Source organism: Pangasianodon hypophthalmus, chromosome 10, assembly GCF_027358585.1.
Source record: "Pangasianodon hypophthalmus isolate fPanHyp1 chromosome 10, fPanHyp1.pri, whole genome shotgun sequence".
NCBI lineage: Eukaryota > Metazoa > Chordata > Actinopteri > Siluriformes > Pangasiidae > Pangasianodon > Pangasianodon hypophthalmus.
Genome location: NC_069719.1, coordinates 2,684,969 through 2,709,173, shown reverse-complemented (window position 1 = coordinate 2,709,173; position 24,205 = coordinate 2,684,969). Strand labels below are relative to the sequence as shown.

General features: G+C 42.1%; 2 protein-coding genes and 1 long non-coding RNA gene across 5 annotated transcripts in view; 2 read left to right on the top strand and 1 right to left on the bottom strand.

Annotated features, from left to right (window-relative positions):
- srrm1 (serine/arginine repetitive matrix 1) overlaps positions 1-7,006 on the top strand; it is a 20,169-nt gene extending 13,163 nt beyond the window's left edge. For 2 of the 3 annotated variants that reach the window (XM_034308062.2, XM_053237392.1), the window contains 7 exons: positions 47-133; positions 232-376; positions 628-711; positions 867-1,178; positions 2,760-2,988; positions 5,397-5,573; positions 6,315-7,006. In XM_034308062.2, the coding sequence (XP_034163953.2) occupies positions 47-133; positions 232-376; positions 628-711; positions 867-1,178; positions 2,760-2,988; positions 5,397-5,573; positions 6,315-6,422 (1,142 nt within the window). In that variant the 3' untranslated portion in view covers positions 6,423-7,006. The remainder of the gene's footprint in view (positions 1-46; positions 134-231; positions 377-627; positions 712-866; positions 1,179-2,759; positions 2,989-5,396; positions 5,574-6,314) is intronic. The other variant, XM_053237391.1, reaches the window with a different exon arrangement.
- On the bottom strand, positions 6,751-24,205 carry LOC128319119 (uncharacterized). Its single transcript, XR_008302504.1, has 2 exons — positions 23,612-24,205; positions 6,751-9,838 (listed from the first exon to the last, which is right to left on the bottom strand). It is a non-coding gene; the product is annotated as an uncharacterized LOC128319119 (long non-coding RNA).
- The window catches only part of clic4 (chloride intracellular channel 4), a 36,376-nt gene continuing 27,912 nt past the window's right edge, over positions 15,742-24,205 (top strand). Inside the window, exon 1 of the mRNA XM_034308313.2 lies at positions 15,742-16,175. Within this exon, the coding sequence (XP_034164204.2) occupies positions 16,110-16,175 (66 nt within the window). The 5' untranslated portion in view covers positions 15,742-16,109. The remainder of the gene's footprint in view (positions 16,176-24,205) is intronic.

Genomic DNA, 24,205 nt, shown 5'->3' with positions numbered 1-24,205 from the left:
TGTGTGTGTGTGTGTTGACTGACGAGACCCCTCTGCTGTGTTTCAGAGGAGGATAAGTTGGGGAAGGGCGCGGCGGTCGATTCCGTCCAGCAGCGACGGCAGTATCGCAGGCAGAATCAGCAGTCGTCTTCAGGTTGCCTTTTTTTTTTTCCCTCCTTCATTTCTATTCGATTAAAAAATAGGTACATAGTATAAAATAGTAATGCATGTGTGTATGTTGTCTTTGTTTAGAGACTGGATCATCATCCTCATCCTCAGAGGACGAAGGGCCGAGGAGGCCAGGCAGAGGGCCGCCGGCAAGGAATGGCGACATCAGGAGGAGGCGGAGTCGCTCACCCGTGTCACCTAGGAGACGGCACAGGGATGCGTCGCCAAGGTATTGTGCCACCTGACATCATCTCGTTTGTCCTCTGTAGTCGGCCATCTTGTATTTAGAATGATGGCCTGCGCCGTGGCCCTGTGCGCTACCGAGTCAGGTGTTCAGTCGTACGGCCGAAAGAGAAATAAAAGTTTTAAAGAACTTAGAAATCAAAAAATTGTTATATCGATGATTTAAAAGTGGCAAAGAGTGCCATATTCCACAATTCAGATGCGACAGATTAATTCTCATGATTTTTTTTAATGCAGAAAGAGACGTTCTCCTTCTCCTCGACGTCACCGCTCGCCTTCACCCAGACGACGTAGGTCTCCATCGCCTCCACCCAGACGCAGGTATAACAACCTTACTGTTGATTTTATTGTTTATTTTTTTAAAAGATGGTATGAACGAATATTTTGTATCCCAAACTAATGAAAGAGACAAACGAAATTTCACAGAATTAGCAACATCTTCTAGAGGTTACACACGTTACGCTCTGTTTTTGCAGGTCGCCCTCGCCGCCTCCTCGCCGCTATTCCCCGCCCATCCAGCGGCGCTACAGCCCCTCGCCCGTTCCCGCTCATAAGAGACGCGCTTCTCCTTCGCCCGCTCCTCCGAAGCGCAGCAGTCCTCGCTCGTCTTCCTCTCCCCCTCCACGCTCACGCCGTAGCCCGCCGATGTCCTCCTCGGGGCGTCAGGGCAGCCCACAGGGCAGATACCCGCCCGCGGGGTCGTCGCCTCAGCGCCGGGGGCAGTCTCCCGCTCACGGCCGAGCCATCCGCAGGGTGTCGCGTACACCTGAGCCACGCAACACGCAGAGGTGAGCCGGTTTTGTCGAAATTTGTGTTAAATGAGGAATCAGATTCAGTTCATGTAGCACATGGCATGGTTTTTCTTTTTTTGAAGAATTAAGAACCATATAAGGAATAAAATGCTGAATTTGTGAACATAAGCGAGTCGAAATTGCAGTGAAGGTCTCCGCTTGACTTATTCCTCGTTTGTTTCAAAAGCAGTGCTGAATTTGTGCCACAGTAAATTGCAGTAACTGCCAATCAAAAGTAACAAATTTGAAGTATATTTTAGAAACTTGAGCTGCTCTTTGGTTGAAAAGAAAGGGTTTTGTCATGAATTTGTGGTATAAAATTACCTTAAAAATGTTTACGTGTTTAGATTTTTGTCTTTCGCCTGTATTATCCCTTACCTATATCACCTATATCATAATGGCTGCCCTAAGGTTATTTAAAGTTATTTAAATGTTCAACCAAGAACATTTAAATAACTTTAAATAACCTTAGGGCAGCCATTTTACTTTGTTTTAAGGATTATGTAATTACTGCAGTTTACCTTTGTAGGGCAGAAGTGTGTGTGTGTGTGTGTGTGTGTGTGTGTGTGTGTGTGTGTGTGTGTGTGTGTGTGTGTGTGTGTGTGTGTGTGAGATAGAGAGAGAGAGAGGGAGGGTATTCACTACTGGTAAAAGATCAAGCCAGCAGGTTTCTCTCAGCTATGCAAAGATGCCTTGTCAGCGTGTGTGTGTGTGTGTGTGTGTGTGTGTGTGTGTGTGTGTGTGTGTCTTCACACTCGCAGCGTTAAACACAGTCATGTGACTGTAATGAGTCTCAGAGAGGTGTGAAACGGTGTGAAAAGCTCCAGGGTGAGTGTAATTAGGGCAGCATGTGGATAAGGAGCTGTTCAGTAAAATAAAGAAGAACTCCTAGGAAGAGTGGAGGAATGTGTTCACGGTTATAGAGCAGCGTTATATAACCTTCCGCACCGTGAGTTTATTTCCTGAATAAATAAATAAAAGTGAAATCCACATAATACTGACATCCTGCTGAGGATTTTTAAAAGGTATTTTGCTGCATAATTATTCTTATAACTGTTTTACTGGCCGAGAGTGAACATCGATCTGTCCATAATCATCTCATACAAGCAACCAAACTGAAACCAACATGTTCTTATAAACTGTAAGCTCTAAATCTCTCTCTTTCTCTTTCTCTCTCCCTCTCTCTCTGCCTGTGTTTTTCTCTCTCTCTCTTTTCCACCCTTTCCCCACTTCTCTCTCTCTTTCTCTCTCACTCTGTCTGCCTGCCTGTGTTTTTCTCTCTGTTCCTCTCTCTCTCTCTTCTCCCCCTTTCTCTTGTTTTCCTCCTCTTTCTCCCTCCTTCTCTCTCTCTCTCTGTCTTTCCCTCTCCCTTTCTCTCTGTCCATCACTTTGTCTGTCTCTCTCTCTCTCTCTCTGTCTGTCTCTCTCTCTGTCTGTCTGCCTGTGTTTTTCTCTCTGTTCCTCTCAAACTCTCTCCTCCCCCTTTCTTTCATGTTTTCCTCCTCTTTCTCCCTCTCTCTCTCTCTGTCTGTCTGTCTCTCTTCCTTTCTCTCTCTTTCTCTCTCCCCCTATTAACAGAGGGTCTCAGAGCCCACGGCCAATGAGAAGACAGTCATCCCGTTCGCGCTCTGCCTCTCCCGATCGTTTCCCAGCATCCTCAGCGGCAGCTTCCGGGTCTCTCAAGCGGCCGGCTCCTGCGTCTGCGTCCCCGTCTCCTTCTCCCGCCCGCTCGGCCAGCGGCTCTCCTCCTCCTCCACCTCCGGCCAAGAAGGCCAGCAGCGCCTCGCCAAGCCCCTCCCCCAATAAGGTAAGCTCCGCCCCACAGCAGCATGTGTCCGAGTCTCATTTAATACATTTAACCTTAAACCAGCCTCAGGAAGTAAACTCCAAATATATATTCAGCCAAGTATAAAACCGCTTTTTAATAAAACCTGTCTGCCTTCTACACCGTGCCGGTTTCTTCTCTCATTAGTCCACAGTATAAATAAAAGCTGATGGGTGGCGGATTATTTACTGAATGTGCTAATGAGAGAATAATGTGCCTCGTTTTATCAGATAACGTCGTCCTCCTGTACAACAGCGATAACCGACACTAATAAACGAGCTTCTTCCAGCTCCTGGCTTCAAATGCGTTCCGAACTCATGGCTTTCTCCAAATTATTGAGTCTTTTTAGTAATGTGGTTAAAACTAAAAACTCTGGTGGTGTGTTTTAATATTTAAAAAAAAATCACATCAAGATATGAAAAGGTAATTTGTTGGAGATTTATTATTTGCCTATTTTACTGTTTTAGTTTCAACTATCTTTTAAGAATTGTGCTATAAAGTTTTATTATTATGGTCGTTCTTAAGAATAGTATTAATTATTGTTCTTGTTGTTCTATTTATTTACGTACTTACCGTTCCACGCTTGCGTTTTCACGCTGTATATTTTCTGTCTGTAACCTGTAGCTGAATCAGTTCAAGTCATTTTAAGATCTTTGAAGTAAAACAGCCTAAATATATCAAGTGCAACGCACAAGTAGGGTTTTATTTATTTATTTTTTTCGCTGATTTGATTTTAACACACGGTTCTCCTTCCTTGCTTTACAGATATGTGATTGATTTGGCTAGTGTGCAGGTACTAGTGCACTGAGCAGCTCTTGTTAAAAACTAAAGCCCTATTCGGACGGGATTAATTTCCTATTTTACAGGAGATACGCTGTGATTTTATTTTCGCCCACATCGGCCACGTCAGTGTTTCCCATGTCATCCTCTGAGGAAAGTTACAGGCTGAATGACTTGCTGTTTTTCCTCCGAACTTTTTTTTTTGGTTTTCTGATCATTTTAGTCCGGATACACACGTTCATGATTTTTTTTTTTTTTTTTTAATGCTGATGTCACTTTGCATTAGAGGAAATAAAGATGTTTGAATCACAAAACAGGTGTGTTAGAAGAAGCACTCGAGCATACACCTGGTCTGGGCGGTAAAACCTCGACTCCACACACTACCTGGGAAAGCATATCTTTTTACAACAACAAAAAAAAAAGCGAGATCCTACAGACTGATTTAAAGGAGTCGTTATAACGGCAACTGAAGGTATAAAGCGTTACTTTATATTTATCTAATGAATAGTTGTATCACTGCTAGCTCCTTAAATATCTAACGACGCACGAGACTCAAGCATCCGGTTCGTAGACCGTACAACCTGCTAGAAACCTACTCATTTGATCACCGAGGAGATGTGTGAAAAATGATTACAGGCGTCCCTCTGACAAAAGAATCCAATCCGAATAGGGCTTAAGAGCTGTTTAAGATCAAGCACACTTAAAGTGAATGTTTAAGAGTCTCGGGGTGGTGCAGGGAGTCCACCAGGCTTTACGAGGAGATCATCTGGTTGAAGAAATCTGCAGTCTCAGGTGCCTGGACTGCAGTTAACTGAACTGTGTGTTCGTATTTACTGTGTCTCAGCAGTTAGTCGTGCAGTTCTAACATCAGGACTAGCATTACGGTCACTAAAATAACATACTGGCACGCGTTCGTAGGGAGGCTGGTGGATGGGTAGATAAATGAGTCCATTTTTGAAGTGTATGACGTACGTATTGATGTGTATGTTAACATCTGCAGTTGTTGAACTTGCTATGAATTAAAAAAAAAAATGGCCAGATGCCCAGGTGTGTGTTTCATGCCAGAAATAAAAATGCTAAACATAGCGTATTTATTGATGTATATCACCGTTGTTTTAGATTACAGAGCTGTTATCTTAAACTGTTCTGGCTCGAGCCACATGCCACACCTGGGTGAAGTTTAATAACCGTGTCCTAATGTGGAGAATTCATGTTTAATACTGACTACAGCGATTCAGCTCTCTCGCTCTCTGTGTGTGTGTCTCTCTCTCTCTCTCTCTCTCTCTCTCTCTCTGTGTGTGTGTGTGTGTGTGTGTGTGTGTGTGTGTGTGTGTGTGTGTGTGTGTGAGATAAGAGATAAGATGTACCTTTATTGATCCCCTGTAGGGGAAATTCAAATCGACACAGCAGCACAAACAGGAGGAGTAACATAAAAGAAAAGAGAATTTCCATAAATATCTATACATCAGAAGTAGCATAAAATAAAAATAAGTAGAAATAATAAACACTAAAATAGATCAGTGTGTATGTATGATGTACGTATGCTAGAGTTCTGTTCGTGTAAATCTACACGTGCAGTATCTAATAATTATACTAATTTTTCTTTTTAGAACTCGGACGCAGACGGCGGCAAGAAGAAGAAGAAAAAGAAGGAGAAGAAACACAAGAAGGAGAAGAAACACAAAAAGCACAAGAAGCACAAGAAGGAGAAAGGCAGCGCCGCGCCGTCAGGGGAGGGACAGGAGAACGCTCGGATGGAGGAAGAGCACGAATCCGATCAGAAAAAGGTGAAGTGTGCTCTTCTGATTCGCTGAAACCTTCGTTCACGCTAGGAAGTCGCTTGTGGGCGTGGCCTGTCCAACACACACACATTTATACAGCTTCTAAAGTTACAGCTTCTAAAGTTAAACCTAAATTAAATAACACGCTAATCAGCGTGAATCAGTTGTTTGATTCGCGTGTCTGTACTAGCTACATACTCGCCAGACGCACCGACGATCTCTGCTACTTCCTTCCAAACTTCTTCGTAACATCTCTATACACATTTAACGAGAGGTCGTATATGACGGGATATTTTATACGTTTTTCTTCCGTATTTGAACGTTAAGCTGTAAACAGGAGCTAATTGCAGGTTTGAGCTAAAGATGTGAGCGGGAGAGTGACGAAACGTCGCACCGCATGCGCCGAGCAACCTGTTTGTTTAGGATTTGTCACTTTAGAAATCGTAGATAATTTGCGTAGAATTGAGAAAAAATCAACGCAAATGTCACTTTTTCCACTGAAGTTGTAGTGTGTGTGCGCACGTAGAAAACACACACTCACGTTTTGCTTGTGTGTGAACGTAGAGTCAGAAGAGTGTAAGCTAAATACCCAAGTGTAGGATTTTATCCCAGTGAGGTGTTAATGACGTGATTTAGACCTTTAATACTGTTTAAAAGCAGCGAATGCAGATCAGACACGTGGTCACCTGGTTGTTTGTCTTCAGTGTGTGTTAAATCAGATTTTAATTAATGCTACCTTTCCTGAAGGAATCAGAGAGTGAAGTAGAGGACAGTCTGGATGATCTGGAGAAGCACCTGAGGGAAAAAGCGCTGCGCTCCATGAGGAAAGCCCAGATGTCTCCATCCCAGTCCTGAGAATCCTCTCTCTCTCTCTTTTTCTTTCTTTCTTTTTTTTTTTGGACATTTTGTTCAGCTTTAGAATGTACAAATTGTTCGGAGTTCACCCATGATGTTGGTCTGGTGGTAATTTTATTTTTTTGATGCAGTTTGTGTTGAAATTTGCAGCATGATGTTTGTTTCTCCAGCCACTAAAAATGACGTTAAGAAAATAAATAAGAAACGCCCTGTTTTTTCCCCTCCTTCCTCCCTTCCTTCTTTCCTTCCTTCCTTCCTTCCTTCTGCAACTGATAATAACTCTGAGATTGAGAGTTAGCGTGTAGATTTTTCCCCCTCATAACCTCACGCAGTGTTTTTATAATTTTTTTTTTTTTTGTTAATGATGCAGATCTGTGTGTTGGTCCCCCTGTGTGCATGATCCATACAGTAAAAACACACACAAACACACACAGACACACACTGTGCAAAACGGAGAACAAGCGAGGGCTCTCTGCTTCTCGTCCCAATGTTTGTTTTGTAACTTTTTAAGTTGTTTCAAGTCGTTGAACCGTTCAAAGATTTCTGGCTTTGAAAAAGTCACATTAAACAAAAGGATAAACTTGCATCGTGTCTCGAGTGGGTTATTTAAGATTTTCATCTTGTGTCTTGGTGTCGAATTAATACTTTTAGACATCGGTGTGTTTAAATTGCGCAAACTATAGCTGCCAAACATCTTTACATCATCCAGGCTTCATACAGACCTGCTAACTTTTACGTATTTTACATATAGGAGCTCTGTGCTTTAACAGTCAGTCTGATTTTCTCTTTAAATAAAAACGGCAGATGAGCCAATCAACGTAGGAATCTAGAAAGATCGACAGTTGCATAGGTGCACTTAATTATAACTAGAAGCCCCGCCCCTTTCCCCCATCTTACGAGTACTAATGTGTAGTCTGTCTACTGGAAAAGAAAAAACAAACACAGTGCCTTCTCAAGTCGGGACAATCTCTATAAAACCCTGAGTTCAGCAAGCGACGTCGAATCAAAATGGCCGCTCACAGCATCAACAGTAAACACAGCAGCAGCACTTCTTACCTTTAAGTGAGTGATACTGTATATTAGCTTTAAATCCGTCAACATAAAGACACATTTGCTTGTTAAATCTATAACACTGACTCTACAGTTCACTGATTTGTTGTGAGGAAGTAAATATACATCACTCTTAAACACGTGTTGCTAATGAAAGATGAACATGGAGGCGTCTTTGGTTTTCTTCCTCCACTTTGTAGCTCGAATTCCAAGCTACGATTTTCCACTTCTCATGTAAGTCGAATGCAGCGTAACGTTGTGGCCGATGCTCTCGTCTCGACTCGGTTCGCTGCTTGAAACATGCGCTGATGCTGACGCGGCGTCCTCGCTTTCTGTCTCGGTAAACGGAGAATGTTTTGAGTTCATTATTGGGAAATAGAATATTTAGTGGAAGTTTCACTTGGCTAAAATCAGCTGCTCCAAATTTTCAGCTGAAAACAGCACTTTTGGGAAGGGAAACAGGCTGAAACTTTTGACCCCAAACCAAAAAAATAAAAGAACCCACAATGACACGGACCTACAATAAATTTAACGCTTTAAAAATAATTTAGAAAGTGATTAAAAGGCTGCTTTAGTGCTGAGACACAAACAGTTTGGCTGTGAAAAATGTCAGCCATGTTGAGACATTTCACAGTTTCTACAAGCTCCATTAGACAAGAAATATGTCTAAGGACTATATTTAAAAAAGTTTTTATTTTCCTCCACCCCTTCCCGAGTCTGTGTGTTATACTTTTTTGGGTTTGGCAGGTCTGTTATTACCGTAACAGCTGGAATAGCAGGTCTACCGTAAATGCAGTAATAAATGTGCATATTACAATAAGGATAAAGCAAACAATTATAATAATGACATATATGTTACTAGCCTATGTGACTGAACTGACTGGGTTTAATCCAAAGCCAGGGTTACATTTATTTATGAAATTTAGGTTCATAAAATGTCTTAACTCTGTTGCTTTTAACTATTAGGTATTAAATTCTGAGCTTATGTCTCAACACTGATTTAGAAATCATTTTGGATAAACTGCTTTTTTTAGTTTCACATTTTACATTTTCTTTTGGCTATGTATGTGACCTAGTCCTGGGTCACATGACCTCGTAACCTTTCATGCTGTTTTTCTCCCCCTACTTGTTAAAAAAGGAGATAAGAACAAAACAGACAAGTGCAAATTCAACAAGAAATGGTTGGAGGATGAGTAGCTGGTGCCAGCAAGCAACTGTTTTGAGGTTTGTGTCTAGACAGTTCAGTTAGTCACTGTGAGGATTAAAGCACCTGAGAAGCACCAGCGTCATGCTAACAGTCAAGCTAAGCGGTGTCGTTTGTTCATATATCGACACACTGTTGATTTTCAGTTGGCCAGGTCTTAAAAAGCATGGAATTTGATTTTGAAAAAAAAAAAAAAACAAAACTCTGCAGCAACCCTGGAATCACAGTAACTCAAAACAAGTCTGCTTATTAGTCATGTCTACTGGAATCGAATGTGTTCTGATGGTTTCAAGTCCAGAAATAAAACGCTCTAAGGCTGTAATAAATAGCCAGAATTTTATTTTACACACTAAAATAATGTGTCTAAAATCCGTGGAATTTACTTTACAGTTAAAAGCATCTTTAGCTACAAAAACTTTGAGAATCCCAGCCTTAGATAACTCTTCTTTTCATAGGACAAAGACGGAGCACCAACATGGCAGCTTCATGACAGCTGAGTTCATGATGCTACGTATAACACAACATCATTATCTAGGTGTGTAACGTCTACCAATGAGTAATACACGTAACCAGGAACAACACGGATAAAAACAGCACACTAAAGCACACCTAGATGGATATAAAACCATAAAGGAGAGAAGGCTGAGAGTGTTTCAGTGTTTCTTCATGTTCAAGTGCTCTTAGAAGAGTCGTCCATCGCTTCTTCAAGGTTCTGAGAGGTTTGGAAGAATGTGTCTCGGGAATTCAGTCCAGCATGACAGAACTTCAAGTTTGTTTTTTTTAAAGTGGTTTTATAAGGCTCCTGAGTGTTGCAAAAGAAAAGCAGTCACGATTTATCAGGAAATTGCAATTTCGAATCCCGAAGATGTCGCCAAGTGAGCGAATTTTGCGTTGCTGTAATGGGTGGGAGGGGCATACCCTTTCTCCCCTGTCAATCACAGCGATTTTAGCCGTTTTTGGGCGTCTGTGAGCTTGTGTATGTGGAAGAGGGCAGACAGCGCTTTCCTCTGAATGTGTTCCACTGCCCTGTGATGCAGCATGAGCAGCAGTTTGAGAAGATGTGATTGGTTGGCTTCAGGTGTTAGCCTTCACCCTCGTTGGTTGGTAGCTGTTGTGTGATAGAGGAGAGCTGACTGATGGGTGGGAATTAGCCAAGACCAAACTGGGGAGAAAAACAGGAAAAAATGGATGAAAATAACCATTTGCTTAAAATTAAAAAAAGTCTTTTATGTAAGTTAATTTTTTTACTAAATTTTTTACTTACTTAATGTAAGTTAATTATAAACTTACATAAATATATTACACAGTAACACAATTCTTAAGCCATGTCAGTTATTGTCTGATTATCAGCATTGTGTCAGTGCGAGGTGTTTTATTGCAGTGGTCTTTGGCCATACTGCTGTTTTTTAAAGCGGGGTTCAAGGGTTATGTGTAAATCTTGGGTTTGTCTCGTTTTATTACACATGCACCCTTTAACAGCTCAGCCTCGTCCTTTTTTATTCTGTTTTAAAAATATTTTTAAAAATATATCCCTATACTTGCGAATGAAGCCTTGGAAAAGTACAAAAAAGTTTAACTGGTATCATTTTTTTCCCAAACTCGATTACAATGTGAGTTTAAGGTCAGGTTTTTGAATTGTATCAGACATTTTTGGAATACATTAGACTATATAAGGTGAAATTCAAAACTATAACCATTACGCTGGAACAATAAAGTGTTAGACTGAGAGAAAATCTTACCAAAGCTGTTCTTATAAAGTTGAATCTAACTTCGTAACACTGGGGTAAAAAGGAGCTGCGGTTAATTTCCCCTTTCCGGAAGGTTTAGTGCTGTGGATGTGCCATCAGAGTCACACCACTACACTGGTGAAATTCATCTTCGAGAAGGTTTAGAGCTTCATTTACAAACAACTTGGACGGAAAACGAATCTGTTCTGTGTTACTTTAAAGCAAGGTTTAACAGCTATTTTTTGGCAGCTGATCCTCTTCAACCTAAATGATTAGCTTTTAAATAGCCCTATACTTTTGTAACAAATAGCAAAACCTGTTTCTTAAATCATGTTACTTTTTCATTTGTGAAGTATAGTAACATCTTTACTCTGGTGTGTAATTGTTTTCAAATGTTCATTTCAATTTCAACTTCTAGACTATATATTTTTAGAATTTTATTTTAATTTGTTGTAGACATTTTTATCAGTCTTACGAACCCTCAGTAGGCAAACGCTGCTTTAATGTGCCAGAGAGAGAGTAGCTGCGTAACAATATACCAGGAAATAATAATTAAAAGAAGGCGGTCTGTTTTAAAAAGAGATAAAAATAATTCAAAGATATTACTGAAAAGCGTGATATTGGCTTGGGCTGCTGTAAATTTATCACAACGCTCCAGGATACTAGTAACCTGAAACCCCTGCTTGGCTGAGAGATAAGATAACTGTGTGTGTGTGTGTGTGTGTGTGTGTGTGTGTGTTCAGGTCTCCTTGGTGTCCCCTAGGAAACCGTACATGCCCATAGAGAGTTTATCTTCAGCAGCCAGGCCAGATAAAGTGATCGAACCTCATTGAATATCTGAGGGGAAAAAAACCCAATGGTTATATATTTCAATCTCATGCTAGAAGTCAAGCGAATTCTGGATTCTGATTGGTCAGAAGGTGTTGATTAAGTTTCTGTAACAGCAGCTCTGACAGTAGTGCAGCTGCAGATCACAGGTTTATTATTATTATTATCAATGCTCTCGTTCTAATACGTTATTGTTTCACAGGGATGAACGAGTTATGAATGAGTCAAACGAAAATTAATAAAACCTTCTGACCAATCAGAATCCAGAATTCAACAGAGCTGTGGTATAAATATACAATATATTACCAATGACAGACGAACTGAAGGGGTGTCATATTTACTCCCGAAAATGTATGTAAAATCCCAGGTTGTGAAAATCAGGTTTATTTCCGTACTTCTTGAATAAAAAAAAGAAGAAAAAACACTTTTAGGGTTGTGGGAAACAAGATTACTGTGGTGCGCATGCATTTCTGATGTCCGGACATTATCCACACTGTAGTCTCTCTCACTGTCTGCACTTACACTTTGCCTTTGTTTGCAGACATCTAGTAGATTTAATTCTGATTATTTGCTATAAAACAAGATCTTAGTTGCTGTGGAGTATTTTTTAACTAGACCAATTAACTGTCCTGAGCATGCGGCAGTATGATTCCAGCCCCTATGGTCCTCTATTAGCACTTGTTGCAGTTACCATTTTGACCACTAGGTGCAATTATAACTAGAAAAGGCGAATGAATCAGTGGAACATCGGCTTATATCTGTGAAATAACATTTTTTTTTTTAATTGTTGGTCACTCAGAAGAGTGGAATTGAAAATGTATGGAGTTGTGAATGATGACGTTATGAAGATTAGTATCTGTTGAGTGGAACTGTTGGTATAAATCTCAGTGTGGTCCAGCCTGAAGTTGGGACAAAGCGCAGTTGAACTTGAACACACCTAGTGGCTTCCATATTTGTGGATTTTAGACCAGTGACTGTATATATGAGTGAATGGCATCATTCAGTCCCATTGTGTGTTCTTTGGGTCGAAATGGAGCTTGATATCTTGTGAAAATTGGAGCCAGAGTCTGTGCAGTAGATACGGCTGGATGGGAAGTGGGTCCCCCTCTTACCCGCCCATGTTAGTGATGGACACCTATGTGAGTTCACATGCTGTTACCTGAACAGCAAACTTTAGATGGTGCATCAGCTAACTCAGAGTGTCAAGTACAGCATTACTAATTAATATGTAAAATGCTAAATCGTAGTCATACAATTTTCACAGGTATATTGATTTTTTATGGCTGTCAGGAAAAGATTTTAGCGCTTTGAGTCATGACTGACTAGCACTGTTTGCTAGCTAGCTGACATTATCCATCATTTTAATCAAAGTAATGCAAGTTTAAATAGTGAGTGTAAGGTATAAACTGGAAATACTGTATACTGGTAAACAGCACTCACCATTTGCACTCAGCACAACTTATTTTTTTGAGGAATAAATTGCTATTTTCCATGATTTTCATCTAGCTCTGAAACCTGCAGTGAGTTACACATCTGAATGGAGAAGTGCGTTTTTTTATTCTCTACACATTCTATCAGTGAATTTCATTTAAAAAGGAGTGACTGAATAACCATAACAAGATATTTCAAGTGTTTGCTAAGGTCATAAAGTTAATCGTAAATGATTATGAAATTTAGCTAGTGTTAGCCATCTAGGTTTATTACATCGTTCACTCTCGATGGTGTGCTAGTTATAATATCAGTGCTACGAGCTAGCTTAGACATCAAAATGACAAAACATACCTGAAAAACTATAAAGAATTCCCAGCTGATGGTGCTTTAGAACAGTTTACAGCAGAACAACACATGGCTTTGCTACAGAATTGTGCAGAGATTTAGTTAGAAAGTGTGTGTGTTCGTGAGACTCGGCTACCGTTTACAAAACCGTCAATCACCTCATTAACCATGAGTCATTAACCATTAACCTCATTAACCATTAACTGCATTTTTAACATAAGAAAAATATTGAGGGGAGATATCGAGGGTCAAGTGAACTTGTTAAAATGATAGAACAACATTCCTAACACTATTTCTGGAGCTGTATAACAAAAATGAAAGATTGTCATCAGTCCCATTCACTAACATGGGAATGGAATGGGCGGGGCTATGAATTGTACTGCAGCCAGCCACTAGAGGGCCTCAGAGACATTTCAGCTTCACTTCTGAATCCATGCTGCAAAGACCAACCATACGGTCACTGATTTGTACACTGTGTGTGTGTGTGTGTGTGTGTGTGTGTGTGTGTGTGAGAGAGAGAGAGAGAGAGAGAGAGAGAGAGAGAGAAAATCAATCAATAGAGAATAAATCAAAGCTAACCCCTCCTACCACCATAAACACCCATCCACCCTAACCCCACTCACCACCATAAACACCCATCCACCCTAACCCCACCCACCACCATAAACACCCATCCACCCTAACCCCGCCTACCACCATAAACACCCATCCACCCTAACCCCGCCTACCACCATAAACACCCATCCACCCTAACCCCACTCACCACCATAAACACCCATCCACCCTAACCCCACCCACCACCATAAACACCCATCCACCCTAACCCCGCCTACCACCATAAACACCCATCCACCCTAACCCCGCCTACCACCATAAACACCCATCCATCCTAACCCCTCCTACCACCATAAACACCCATCCACCCTAACCCCGCCTACCACCATAAACACCCATCCACCCTAACCCCACCTACCACCATAAACACCCATCCACCCTAACCCCACATACCACCATAAACACCCATCCACCCTAACCCCACATACCACCATAAACACCCATCCACCCTAACCCCGCCTACCACCATAAACACCCATCCACCCTAACCCCGCGTACCACCATAAACACCCATCCACCCTAACCCCACTCACCACCATAAACACCCATCCACCCTAACCCCACTCACCACCATAAACACCCATCCACCCTAACCCCGCCTACCACCATAAACACCCATCCACCCTAACCTTGCCTACCACCATAAACACCCATCCACCCTAACCCCACGTACCACCATAAACACCCATCCACCCTAACCCCGCGTACCACCATAAACACCCATCCACCCTAACCCCGCCTACCACCATAAACACCCATCCACCCTAACCCCACTCACCACCATAAACACCCATCCACCCTAACCCCTCCTACCACCATAAACACCCATCCACCCTAACCTTGCCTACCACCATAAACACCCATCCACCCTAACCCCGCGTACCACCATAAACACCCATCCACCCTAACCCCGCGTACCACCATAAACACCCATCCACCCTAACCCCACCTACCACCATAAACACCCATCCATCCTAACCCCTCCTACCACCATAAACACCCATCCACCCTAACCCCTCCTACCACCATAAACACCCATCCACCCTAACCCCACCTACCACCATAAACACCCATCCACCCTAACCCCACATACCACCATAAACACCCATCCACCCTAACCCCTCCTACCACCATAAACACCCATCCACCCTAACCTTGCCTACCACCATAAACACCCATCCACCCTAACCCCACTCACCAACATAAACACCCATCCACCCTAACCCCTCCTACCACCATAAACACCCATCCACCCTAACCCCACTCACCAACATAAACACCCATCCACCCTAACCCCACCCACCACCATAAACACCCATCCACCCTAACCCCACTCACCACCATAAACACCCATCCACCCTAACCCCTCCCACCACCATAAACCCCACCTACCACCATAAACACCCATCCACCCTAACCCCACATACCACCATAAACACCCATCCACCCTAACCCCTCCGACCACCATAAACACCCATCCACCCTAACCTTGCCTACCACCATAAACACCCATCCACCCTAACCCCACCCACCACCATAAACACCCATCCACCCTAACCCCACCCACCACCATAAACCCCTCCTACCACCATAAACACCCATCCACCCTAACCCCGCCTACCACCATAAACAGAGAAACAGAGAAAGAGAAACTAAGACAGAGAGAAAGACTGAGTGAGAGAGAAAAACAGAGAGAAACAGAGAGAGAGAAAGAGTGAGAGAGAAACAGAGAGAGAGTGAGAGAGAGAGAAAGAGAGAAACAGAGAGAGAGAAAGAGTGAGAGAGAGAAAGAGAGAGAGTGAGAGAGAGAAAGAGATAAACAGAGAGAAAGAAAAAGAGTGAGAGAGAAAGAGAGAGAAACAGAGAGAGAGAGAGAGAGTGAGAGAGAGAGAAAGAGAGAGAAACGGAGAGAGAGAAAGAGTGAGAGAGAGAGAGAGAGAAAAACAGAGAGAAACAGAGAGAGAGAGACCCCTAGCCCACACTTTTGACCCTTATGGCTTTCCACAGAGCAGGATCAGCGCTCCTCCTTCCTTCTGTAAGCCCCGCCCACTCTTTTTGTTTGCCCTTTTGGGTGACGTCACGCCTTTAAATATTCCAGTTGCTTTTTTTTCTCCTTCCCAGTGTGTCCACATCCACATCCACAATCATCCCGCCCTTAAGTCTCGCCCCACACACACACACACACACATACACAGTGAGAGTGGCTGTATCTGCGGCCAGCGATGCCGAACTGATCCCTCATCCCGAATCTGTGGGGAAAGAATATATAAAAATATATATAAACAGTGTGGAATAACGGCGTATCGACGGTGCTGTGTTCTCTCAGTGAGACAGGAGTGTTAGCTTAAAAGCTAATCTTACTCAGCGCTGGGGAAAGTTTGCGCGAGGACCACCTTCTGCGCGCGCGCGTGTGTGTGTATGTGTGAGTGAGTGTGTGTGTGTGTGTGTTTTTCTCTCTAAACCAAATTTCATACGGAAAGTTCGGGAATGTCGCTGTCGGTACCGCAGAACGGACAGGGCGATAACGAACCCGTTATCGAGCTTTTTGTCAAGGTAAGTCACAAATTTATTCCTTTATTGTGTCTTTTTTTTTCTGTGAGTCAGACCTGATGTAGAAGAAAAAACGTTAGAAACAACGCGCACGAGCTAAAACCGTTAGTCCTAGAATTTAAATTTAAATTTAAACAGTTAAAACTGTTTAAACTGAAGCTAAACATGCTAAAAATGGACAAAATATTCACCTTTTTTTATCAAAATGAGTGATAAAATTGAAAGAGATTAAGGTTGTTATTTGTTGTTGTTGTTATTATTATTGTTATTATTATTTTAATAATAATACCTTCATCAATGATTTGTCGTTAAATAACGGTTTTTCCAGGGAGGTCTGATACATAACACACACAATCATCGCGATATACCGAATGCGATATTAAATATCAATCCTCTACTGGTAAGAATGCATTATTAATGATTAAAAACCATCTGGAAAAGAGGTAAACATTGCAGTTTTGTACGATATATCGGTATCGCGATAATTCTTCCTGAATGATGTATTGTTGTAGCTCTTGTAGCTATTAATCACTCACAGCAGGTTAGTAAAGCAGTTTAACTACATTGCAAGATACAACATCGCGTATTAAATCACATACTTTTATTGTTAGTAGTAAAAGAAAAAGACTGAAGTGTGTGTTGTCATGTTTTTGTCTTTCGTTTGTTGTTATTATTAAAAATCCTCCAACTTTACTTTTAGTTATGTCTGTAGGTAAAATAAAACATGACTGTATACCACAGCGCCATTGAATTCTGGATTCTGATTGGTCAGAAGGTGTTGATCTGTTGTTTCTATAGTAACAGCTCGTTCACGGCAAGTTGTGCAGCGGACGCTCCATGTAAACACATTAAAAAACATGTGTATTCGTCGATATGTAAGGAGAAGTTTATTTAACTTTTATGGAAGGAGTCTCCAGTGTCAGAGAATACAAGTATAATATAATTTAAGATTTCTGACATCTTTAGTTTTATTTTTTGTGGTTTTTCGGTAAAATTTTTTTAAAATTGCATTTTTGTTTGTTTGTTTACTGTTTGTAGCTGTTATAACGTAAGCGATAACAGGAGCTAATGTGTTTTGCAGACGTTCCACGATGTGAAATGTAACTATAAATGGATAAAAAGTACGATCTGTTGTTTTGTTAACAAATAAAAATTGTAATCATTAGCGAATTGCTGTAGTATAAGAGGAATAAAACACTTCAGCGTGGAACTGTGTGATGCGAAGTGTTTTATTCTTAAGTGTTTGACGTTATCAGTTCCACACTAAATGTTTGGGGGAAAATATTGCTAATGTTAGGTGGCTTTATAGTAATGTGTAATTATCGTATGGATAAAGTACTAAAAGTACCAAAAAATAAAGAACGGGTGGAGCAAGTCACAGTCGTGTTCCGGTACCGCACTGTCATTCCCGTTTAGAGTCGGTTTGCCGAAATTGCTGGTATTAAACAGGGATAACGTACAAACTCGGAAAGAGGACAGCGGTTGAAAGTTTCCAACTGATGATGTTTGACGGAAAGATTGAGACGTCTTTCTCTCTCTCTCTCTCTCTCTCTCTCTCTCTCTCTCTCTCTCTCGCTCTCGCTGTGTCCAGCTTTTGTCTTTCTAGAAGCACCGCGTTTTGCAAGAGAGCGGGAAAATGGCTGAGAGGAAAAAGGGGAAGGGAAGGGAGAGGGGCGCTCAGTAGGAGGGAAAAGAGGAGAAAGAGGGAACAGAGGGAAAAGGGGGAGAGTGCGGGAAGAAGTCTGAATTCACTCAGAGCCCACAGTTGCTTAAGATCTGGAAACAAACAAAAAAAAAAGATGACTTCAATGAGCCATTGTTTTGTCTGAGCAAATTTCACGGATTTTCCACGATGCCTAGAAATGGTATCAAAAATTCCAAAAATGGAACAGCCCATTATTATCTTTTTTTTTTTTTCTTTTTCCATCTTACGCCTCCAAAGGCTATAAATTTCCGCCTCGCCCTTGCACAGGGTGGTATCTTTTCTTCTCTCTCGCTCCGGCCTCCTCCTACGTGAGGCCTGCTGGGAGTTTGAAGTATTTTTTTTGCTGATTCCAGGATTGCGCTCTGGCTGACTGAACTGGGATCGATGTTCCTGGAATCGCAGCAGCAAACGTGTCAGACCGCCAAGGGGACCGCATTCCGTGTCTTCTCCAGTTCCGCTTTTGTTCCTGTTTGTTTATGGTGGCTTTGGGGAGAAAAAAAACTATCTACACAGTTGCACTGATCCAGTATTGCTATAGTTAACACTGTTTTCTCTCAGAACGTTCTTAATCCGATAAATCATGTGAACGTAACAAGCAACATGTATTACGAAAGTCTAGTGTTCACGTGGTGTTAGTAAGAAAGAAACCACCAGTGGATCAGATTGGAATATGATGAATCCAATCCAGCGTTTAAGTCCGGTATAAGCCTCAGGACTCGCTGTAGGCGACTTTACATCGTACGATTGTCATAGACAAAAAAATCGCACGTCATTAAAGAACTCTTTGCCCGTGAACTGAGATCGGAGGAACATATAACGTGACATGTTCACATTATCGGTTGTTGTTTTCGCGCCCGAACAAAGACAGACGACGATAAATATCTGGCAGTGTGAGAAATTTTTTGATTAAAATGTCCAAAGATAATGAGTTTGAACCAAGACGATTCAAATTCCATCGTGACTGGGTTCGTGCTCTCTTGGTGGGAGGGGCATACTCTCTCTCTCTCCACTGCCAATCACAGCGACACTAGCCAATCATGGGCACCCTTTGAGCTCATGTATGCATAAGAGGGCAGATAGCTCTTTCTTCCAAGTGTGTTAGATAAAACGAAACTCGTCTAAAATCCACCAATAGGAGGACGCCAAACTCAGCTATAAATACACTAGTGCTAGCGCACAGAAAAAAATGTCCTTATCACCTCAAGCTCACTTTGAAGAGCGAATCTACGAATCACGCAGAATTTTCTTTAGAGGATCTTCAAACGTCGAGAAGGTACGCTATCTATCTGCCTGTTATAGAATTCATTATTAAGATCTCGTACGGTGTGACAAGAAACGATAAATGTTAAGAGAGCCGCACGTTTTACACGTATGTTAAGAAGTTTGGTTGCCTCTGCCAGAAGGTTTCAGTCGCCGTATCCGTAGTAACAGAGTGCAGATTGAGAGAGTTTGATGTGTGTAATATATGACTTTATACGAAGTAAGAGCAGTGTTTTTTTCCGCTCCAGCACTTTTAAAATTTTTTTTTAAATTAGTTCGGTATCGTGTTGAATGAGAGTTTTTCCGAGCGCTGCAGGCCCCACGTCGCTCGAATCGGGGGGTTGCGTTTTGCTCCGAGCGTCCGTAGGAAGGCTTTCCCCATCCTTTGTCTTTCCTCTTTCCTCTTTCCTCTTTCCTTTCATGCCTGTTTTTTCTCTACATCTGTCACACGTGCGTTTTCATGTTCAGAAAGGAAGTTAACACGTATGCAGCGCGTGTGTGTGTGTGTGTGTTTGATGGAGATTTTAGATTTTAGGTTTATTGCTGTCTCAGTTACAGAGACTTTTGTTTGAAGATGGCGTCCCGAATGCTGCAGTTTATTACGCTGGATTTAAGTGTTAAACGGGAATTTTAAAGCACGTCTAACACTGAACCGCGTCAGGATTTTCTCTTTAACAAGAGTCGATTTCTGCTGCAGGGATTTTAGAGGTCATCTGTGGACAGGTCCTTGCTTTTTCTTTCTTTCTTTCTTTCTTTCTTTTTTTTTTTTTTTTCTTTTTTCTCGCTGGAGCGTTGTTGTCATGCTGATCAGTTCCGCAGTCTCCTCTCTCGCTTCGTTCTGCCAGCGTTCAGCACAGACGATTCCTGATCTCCAGTGTAATTATTATTACTTTGTGTCTAAACAAAAAAAAAACCCTGCGCATTGTTCAGTAAGCGCTTTGTGCGTTCTGTACCACGCCCTCCCTCCCGATCCTACTGTAGCTCCCCTCTTTTTTTTTTTTTTTTTTATCCCTTTCTGTGTACAGAGAATACCGGTTCTGTGTTTACACACTAGGGCGAACGGTGATCACAGCTCCTTCTCTACGGGTTTTTTTTTTTAAACACGTGGATGCATTCGTCAGAGGAGTCCATCGCGGGTTTCTTTTCTTTTGTTCCTGCCGCAGTTTCAGGTTGTCATGGTAACCACACACACACACACACCCCCCCACCCCCCTACGGAGCCAGCGGATAAGACGGGACATGATATTCCTGTGTTGTTAATGCAAATATTTTTACAATCGTTCCCGTTATCATGTTTCATTCGAGACGAGGCTGCGCAAGAGGCTCATGCGTTCATGGTCACATTGATAACACGGAATTACTTCTGAAGAATTCCGGACGAAAAATTCATGAGAAATCCCTCAAGCACTCACTTCACTGTCAATATTTGTACTTAAGCTGTTTTGCAAAATAATGATGTCTGTATTAATGAAATATAAATCAAATCAGAACTGGATTGAGCAACAGTTATGACTGTTTTTTTTTTTTCTCCGTGACGTCCTTTGGTTCATGTTTATAGATAACACTGTGCCAGAAATCACATCTGGAAGTCTGAGACAACTGAACAGGAGTTTTTTTTTTTTTTTGTCCTACGTAATATATTTCAAAATGATTGCACTGGACAGAATAAAACCCTCCTCCTATAATATCTAACAAGCTTGAAGACACTTGGTCCATTTCTCCGTACAGAACATTTTATGCTCCTTTATGTGAAAACTCTTTCTATGTATATCTAAGAATAAACCTCCTGGCAGAGGCAACCCGGTTTTGGGCTGAAATATTCTGGTGCTTGGTAGAAATCACAACGAGCCCCTGAACTCATGAGGTATCCTTTTCTTCGCCAAACGGAGGGGCGGGACATACAGGGTTCTAGAGCGCGTTTCATTGGACGATCTTGAAATTGTACCGGCGTTCATAACGCTAGTAGACAGCTACATGAAGCTCTGAAACTCTAAGTTTGATTTCAGGGGCATTTCAGTAGTTTATTTTGAATTTGCCAACCACAAGAATCAACGTAGGATGTTTACTCGTGGGTCCATCCCCCAATAAGGCTCGAGATCGCGCTTAACGGTATTTTTAAATATCCAGAACCTGATTGGTGCAGGTGAGCAACCACCTGTCTCTTTTGTGTTGATGGTTCTTGCCATCCATGACCAGGAGTCCAAGATAGTAAAATTGGCCACGCTGTCATAGTGGGAGGGGCATTCCACTGTCACGGCAACGCACAGAAATCGTGGATCATGTATGCGGAAGGGGGCGGATAGCGATTTCCTCCGAGTGTGTTACGTCGCAATGTAAAAATAAATCGACCAATAGGAGGATGACACCAAACAGCTACAAGTAGCTAGCTACAAACTCGCTACATCCCTAGTGGTGGTGATGACCAATGAAACGCACGGAAAAACTTATTACCTCAATCGACGACGTGAGCAGGACGTACAGATTTTCATTGAACGTACAGTCGAAATCGCACATCTGTCGTTCTTTTTTAATGAACGGATTTTACACGTATGCAACTCTGACATGGTTAAAAATTCAAGATTTCAGTATTTTAGTCGTTTTTCAAGAATGGCATTTCTGAGAGATAATAATACTGTTCAGTTCTAATGAGTGTTGTGTTATAAATAAATATATATATATATATATATATATAAATAATTTGAGTGAGTGGAAGTGTTGCATTATTGAATAATCTGAGTACGTGTGAATATGTATTTCCTAATCCTTCTGTCTCGGTCACTATGTACTGAACATTTTATTGTTTTATGTATTTATCGTCTCTCCCACGCCTATTTTAACTGACCGGGTTTAGGAGGAGCTCAGAAGGAAAGCTTTACTAAAGAAGTGTTTTAACGTTGTAGTGACGGAGGACAACGTGATGATCTGACACGGATCCAGATTTGTCTTTTGATTCCCTCTGAATCGAAAGGTCACCTTTTTTTACAGCAAGCCGCAGCTGTTTTGGAGACACAAGACGTGTTTGTTTGCAAAACGAAGGCAAAGAGCAGCACGGGCGTTTCCCGAGGACGATCCTCGACGCCCGGCGCGTCGCCAGGGCAACCGCGCAGTTTACCTCGCCAAGGAGTCGAGCCACAGTGCTGGCATTTATTGATCCATAACCTCAGCTCTGTTTGCACCGGCTCTTCAGTTTAATTATTTGTTTGAGTCACAGGACCGGCTCGTGCTGAATGACACGGTCTCTGTGTGATGCAGTGAACGCAAATCTGTCGGCACGGCCATTGTGAGAGCCATAAAGAATGAAGTTTCGACAATACCGAGTCGATTATGTCATGAAAGCGAGTGCAAATGAAACACGACACTTTTTTTTTTTTTATTGTGAATACTGTGATACATCACGTAACCAAGTATCAACACATTCCTGCACGGGTGTTGGATTGCTTACATGCGGTCAGGTTTAAGGAGATGCAGATGAGAAGAGAATTTTGGTGTGTGTGTGTGTGTGTGTGTGTGTGTGTGTGTGTGTGTGTGTGTGTGTGTGTGTGAGAGAGAGAGAGAGAGAGAGAGAGGCTGCATTAATATCACCGAAGGATTTTGATTTTTTTTCGCTCACTCCTGTTTCATATGTGTAAACCGCTCAGATAATTTCAGAGGGTCACCTGATAGAGTACTGCTGAATCTGATACGATACGATCCAATATGATACGATACGATTCGATATTTGACGATCACGCTGAATCTGCTACGATACAATTCGACTCTTTAGGTAACGATTCGATGTTTAACGATACCCCTGAATCCGATACGATTTGATTCATAAGGCAGCGATTCATGAGACGCAGCCAGAGAGACCTGTGATTCATCAGAACTCCTAACACTGCGGTAGGCAAAGTCTAACTTAACGCTGCCTCAGCAGTGTTTCCTCTAACTAACACACACACGCACACACACACACACACACACAGTATTATATATATATATAATATATATATATTAGATGGTCGTAACCATCTACGGTTGCATGCAGCCGTACATTTTTCGCTTTGAATAAGAGACGTAACAGGTGAAGTGGGCGTGGCCGGGCGACGAGAAACATTCGGGCCAACCTTATGCAAATGGCAGTCAAAGCACAAGAACAACGTCCAGCGTTTTGAGCCTTATAAGGAGAGAAAATGGCCGCCGTGTGAACGCAGGGTCAGGACAGCGAGTTCTCTCTTTCTCTACTCCTCGTGGAGGAAGTGTGACGGATCAGCAGACGAGCAGCTGAAGAGGCAGTTTTTCCTCAACGCTGCTGTCTCGTAAAACGCCTCGAGAGGCCCGGCAGAGTTAATTATTGTCCCTGGTTTGGCAAGAGGGGTGGTGTGTGTGTGTGTGTGTGTTTGTGTTTGTGTGTGTGTGTGTGTGGGTGTGTAATGTGTAGAATGAGCGTAAAACCCTATATAAAGCCAGACTTTACAGACTGAGGACACTCACTCACTTGTCGTCTTTTTCCTCAGAGACTCCAACGTTTGTCTCACTTCGTTCTCTTCCTCTTCCCCCGATCCCCCAATTCCCCTCCCATTAATCTTTTGCATTCTGTCTGGTCTTTGTCAGTCACGTCCGAGTCATGCAGTGTCTAACACACTCGTGATACAGAAGCACGTTTAAAAATACACACTCGCATCAGCGTCCAGCTCTCGCCATCTCGCCTCACACCTGTCAGTGAGAATAACTGAAATGCTTCGGGAATTGTTTGAGCTCTCCAGGCTGTGTGTGGAAAAGTGTGGACTGTACCGCAAGAGCGTCGTATCGTGATTACTTACGATGCTTATATCATGATATTCGTATTGATTTAAAAAAACTACGAAAGACGGTATCTGTAAGAAAGCTGCGATTTTCGTGCTTTGAAGCTCCCTGTTCCCTCTTTAACCATTAATCCTCCATTCACACGTGTCGCAGTCGCAGTTGTTACTGTTGTGTTGTCGCATGTCGTGTGGGCGTGGCCTGTCTGGCATTTTTATTTATTTTTGTTTTCCCCGTCAGTTCTGATAAGAAATGCATCCAAAATGTACGGCCCACTACACGATTCCCA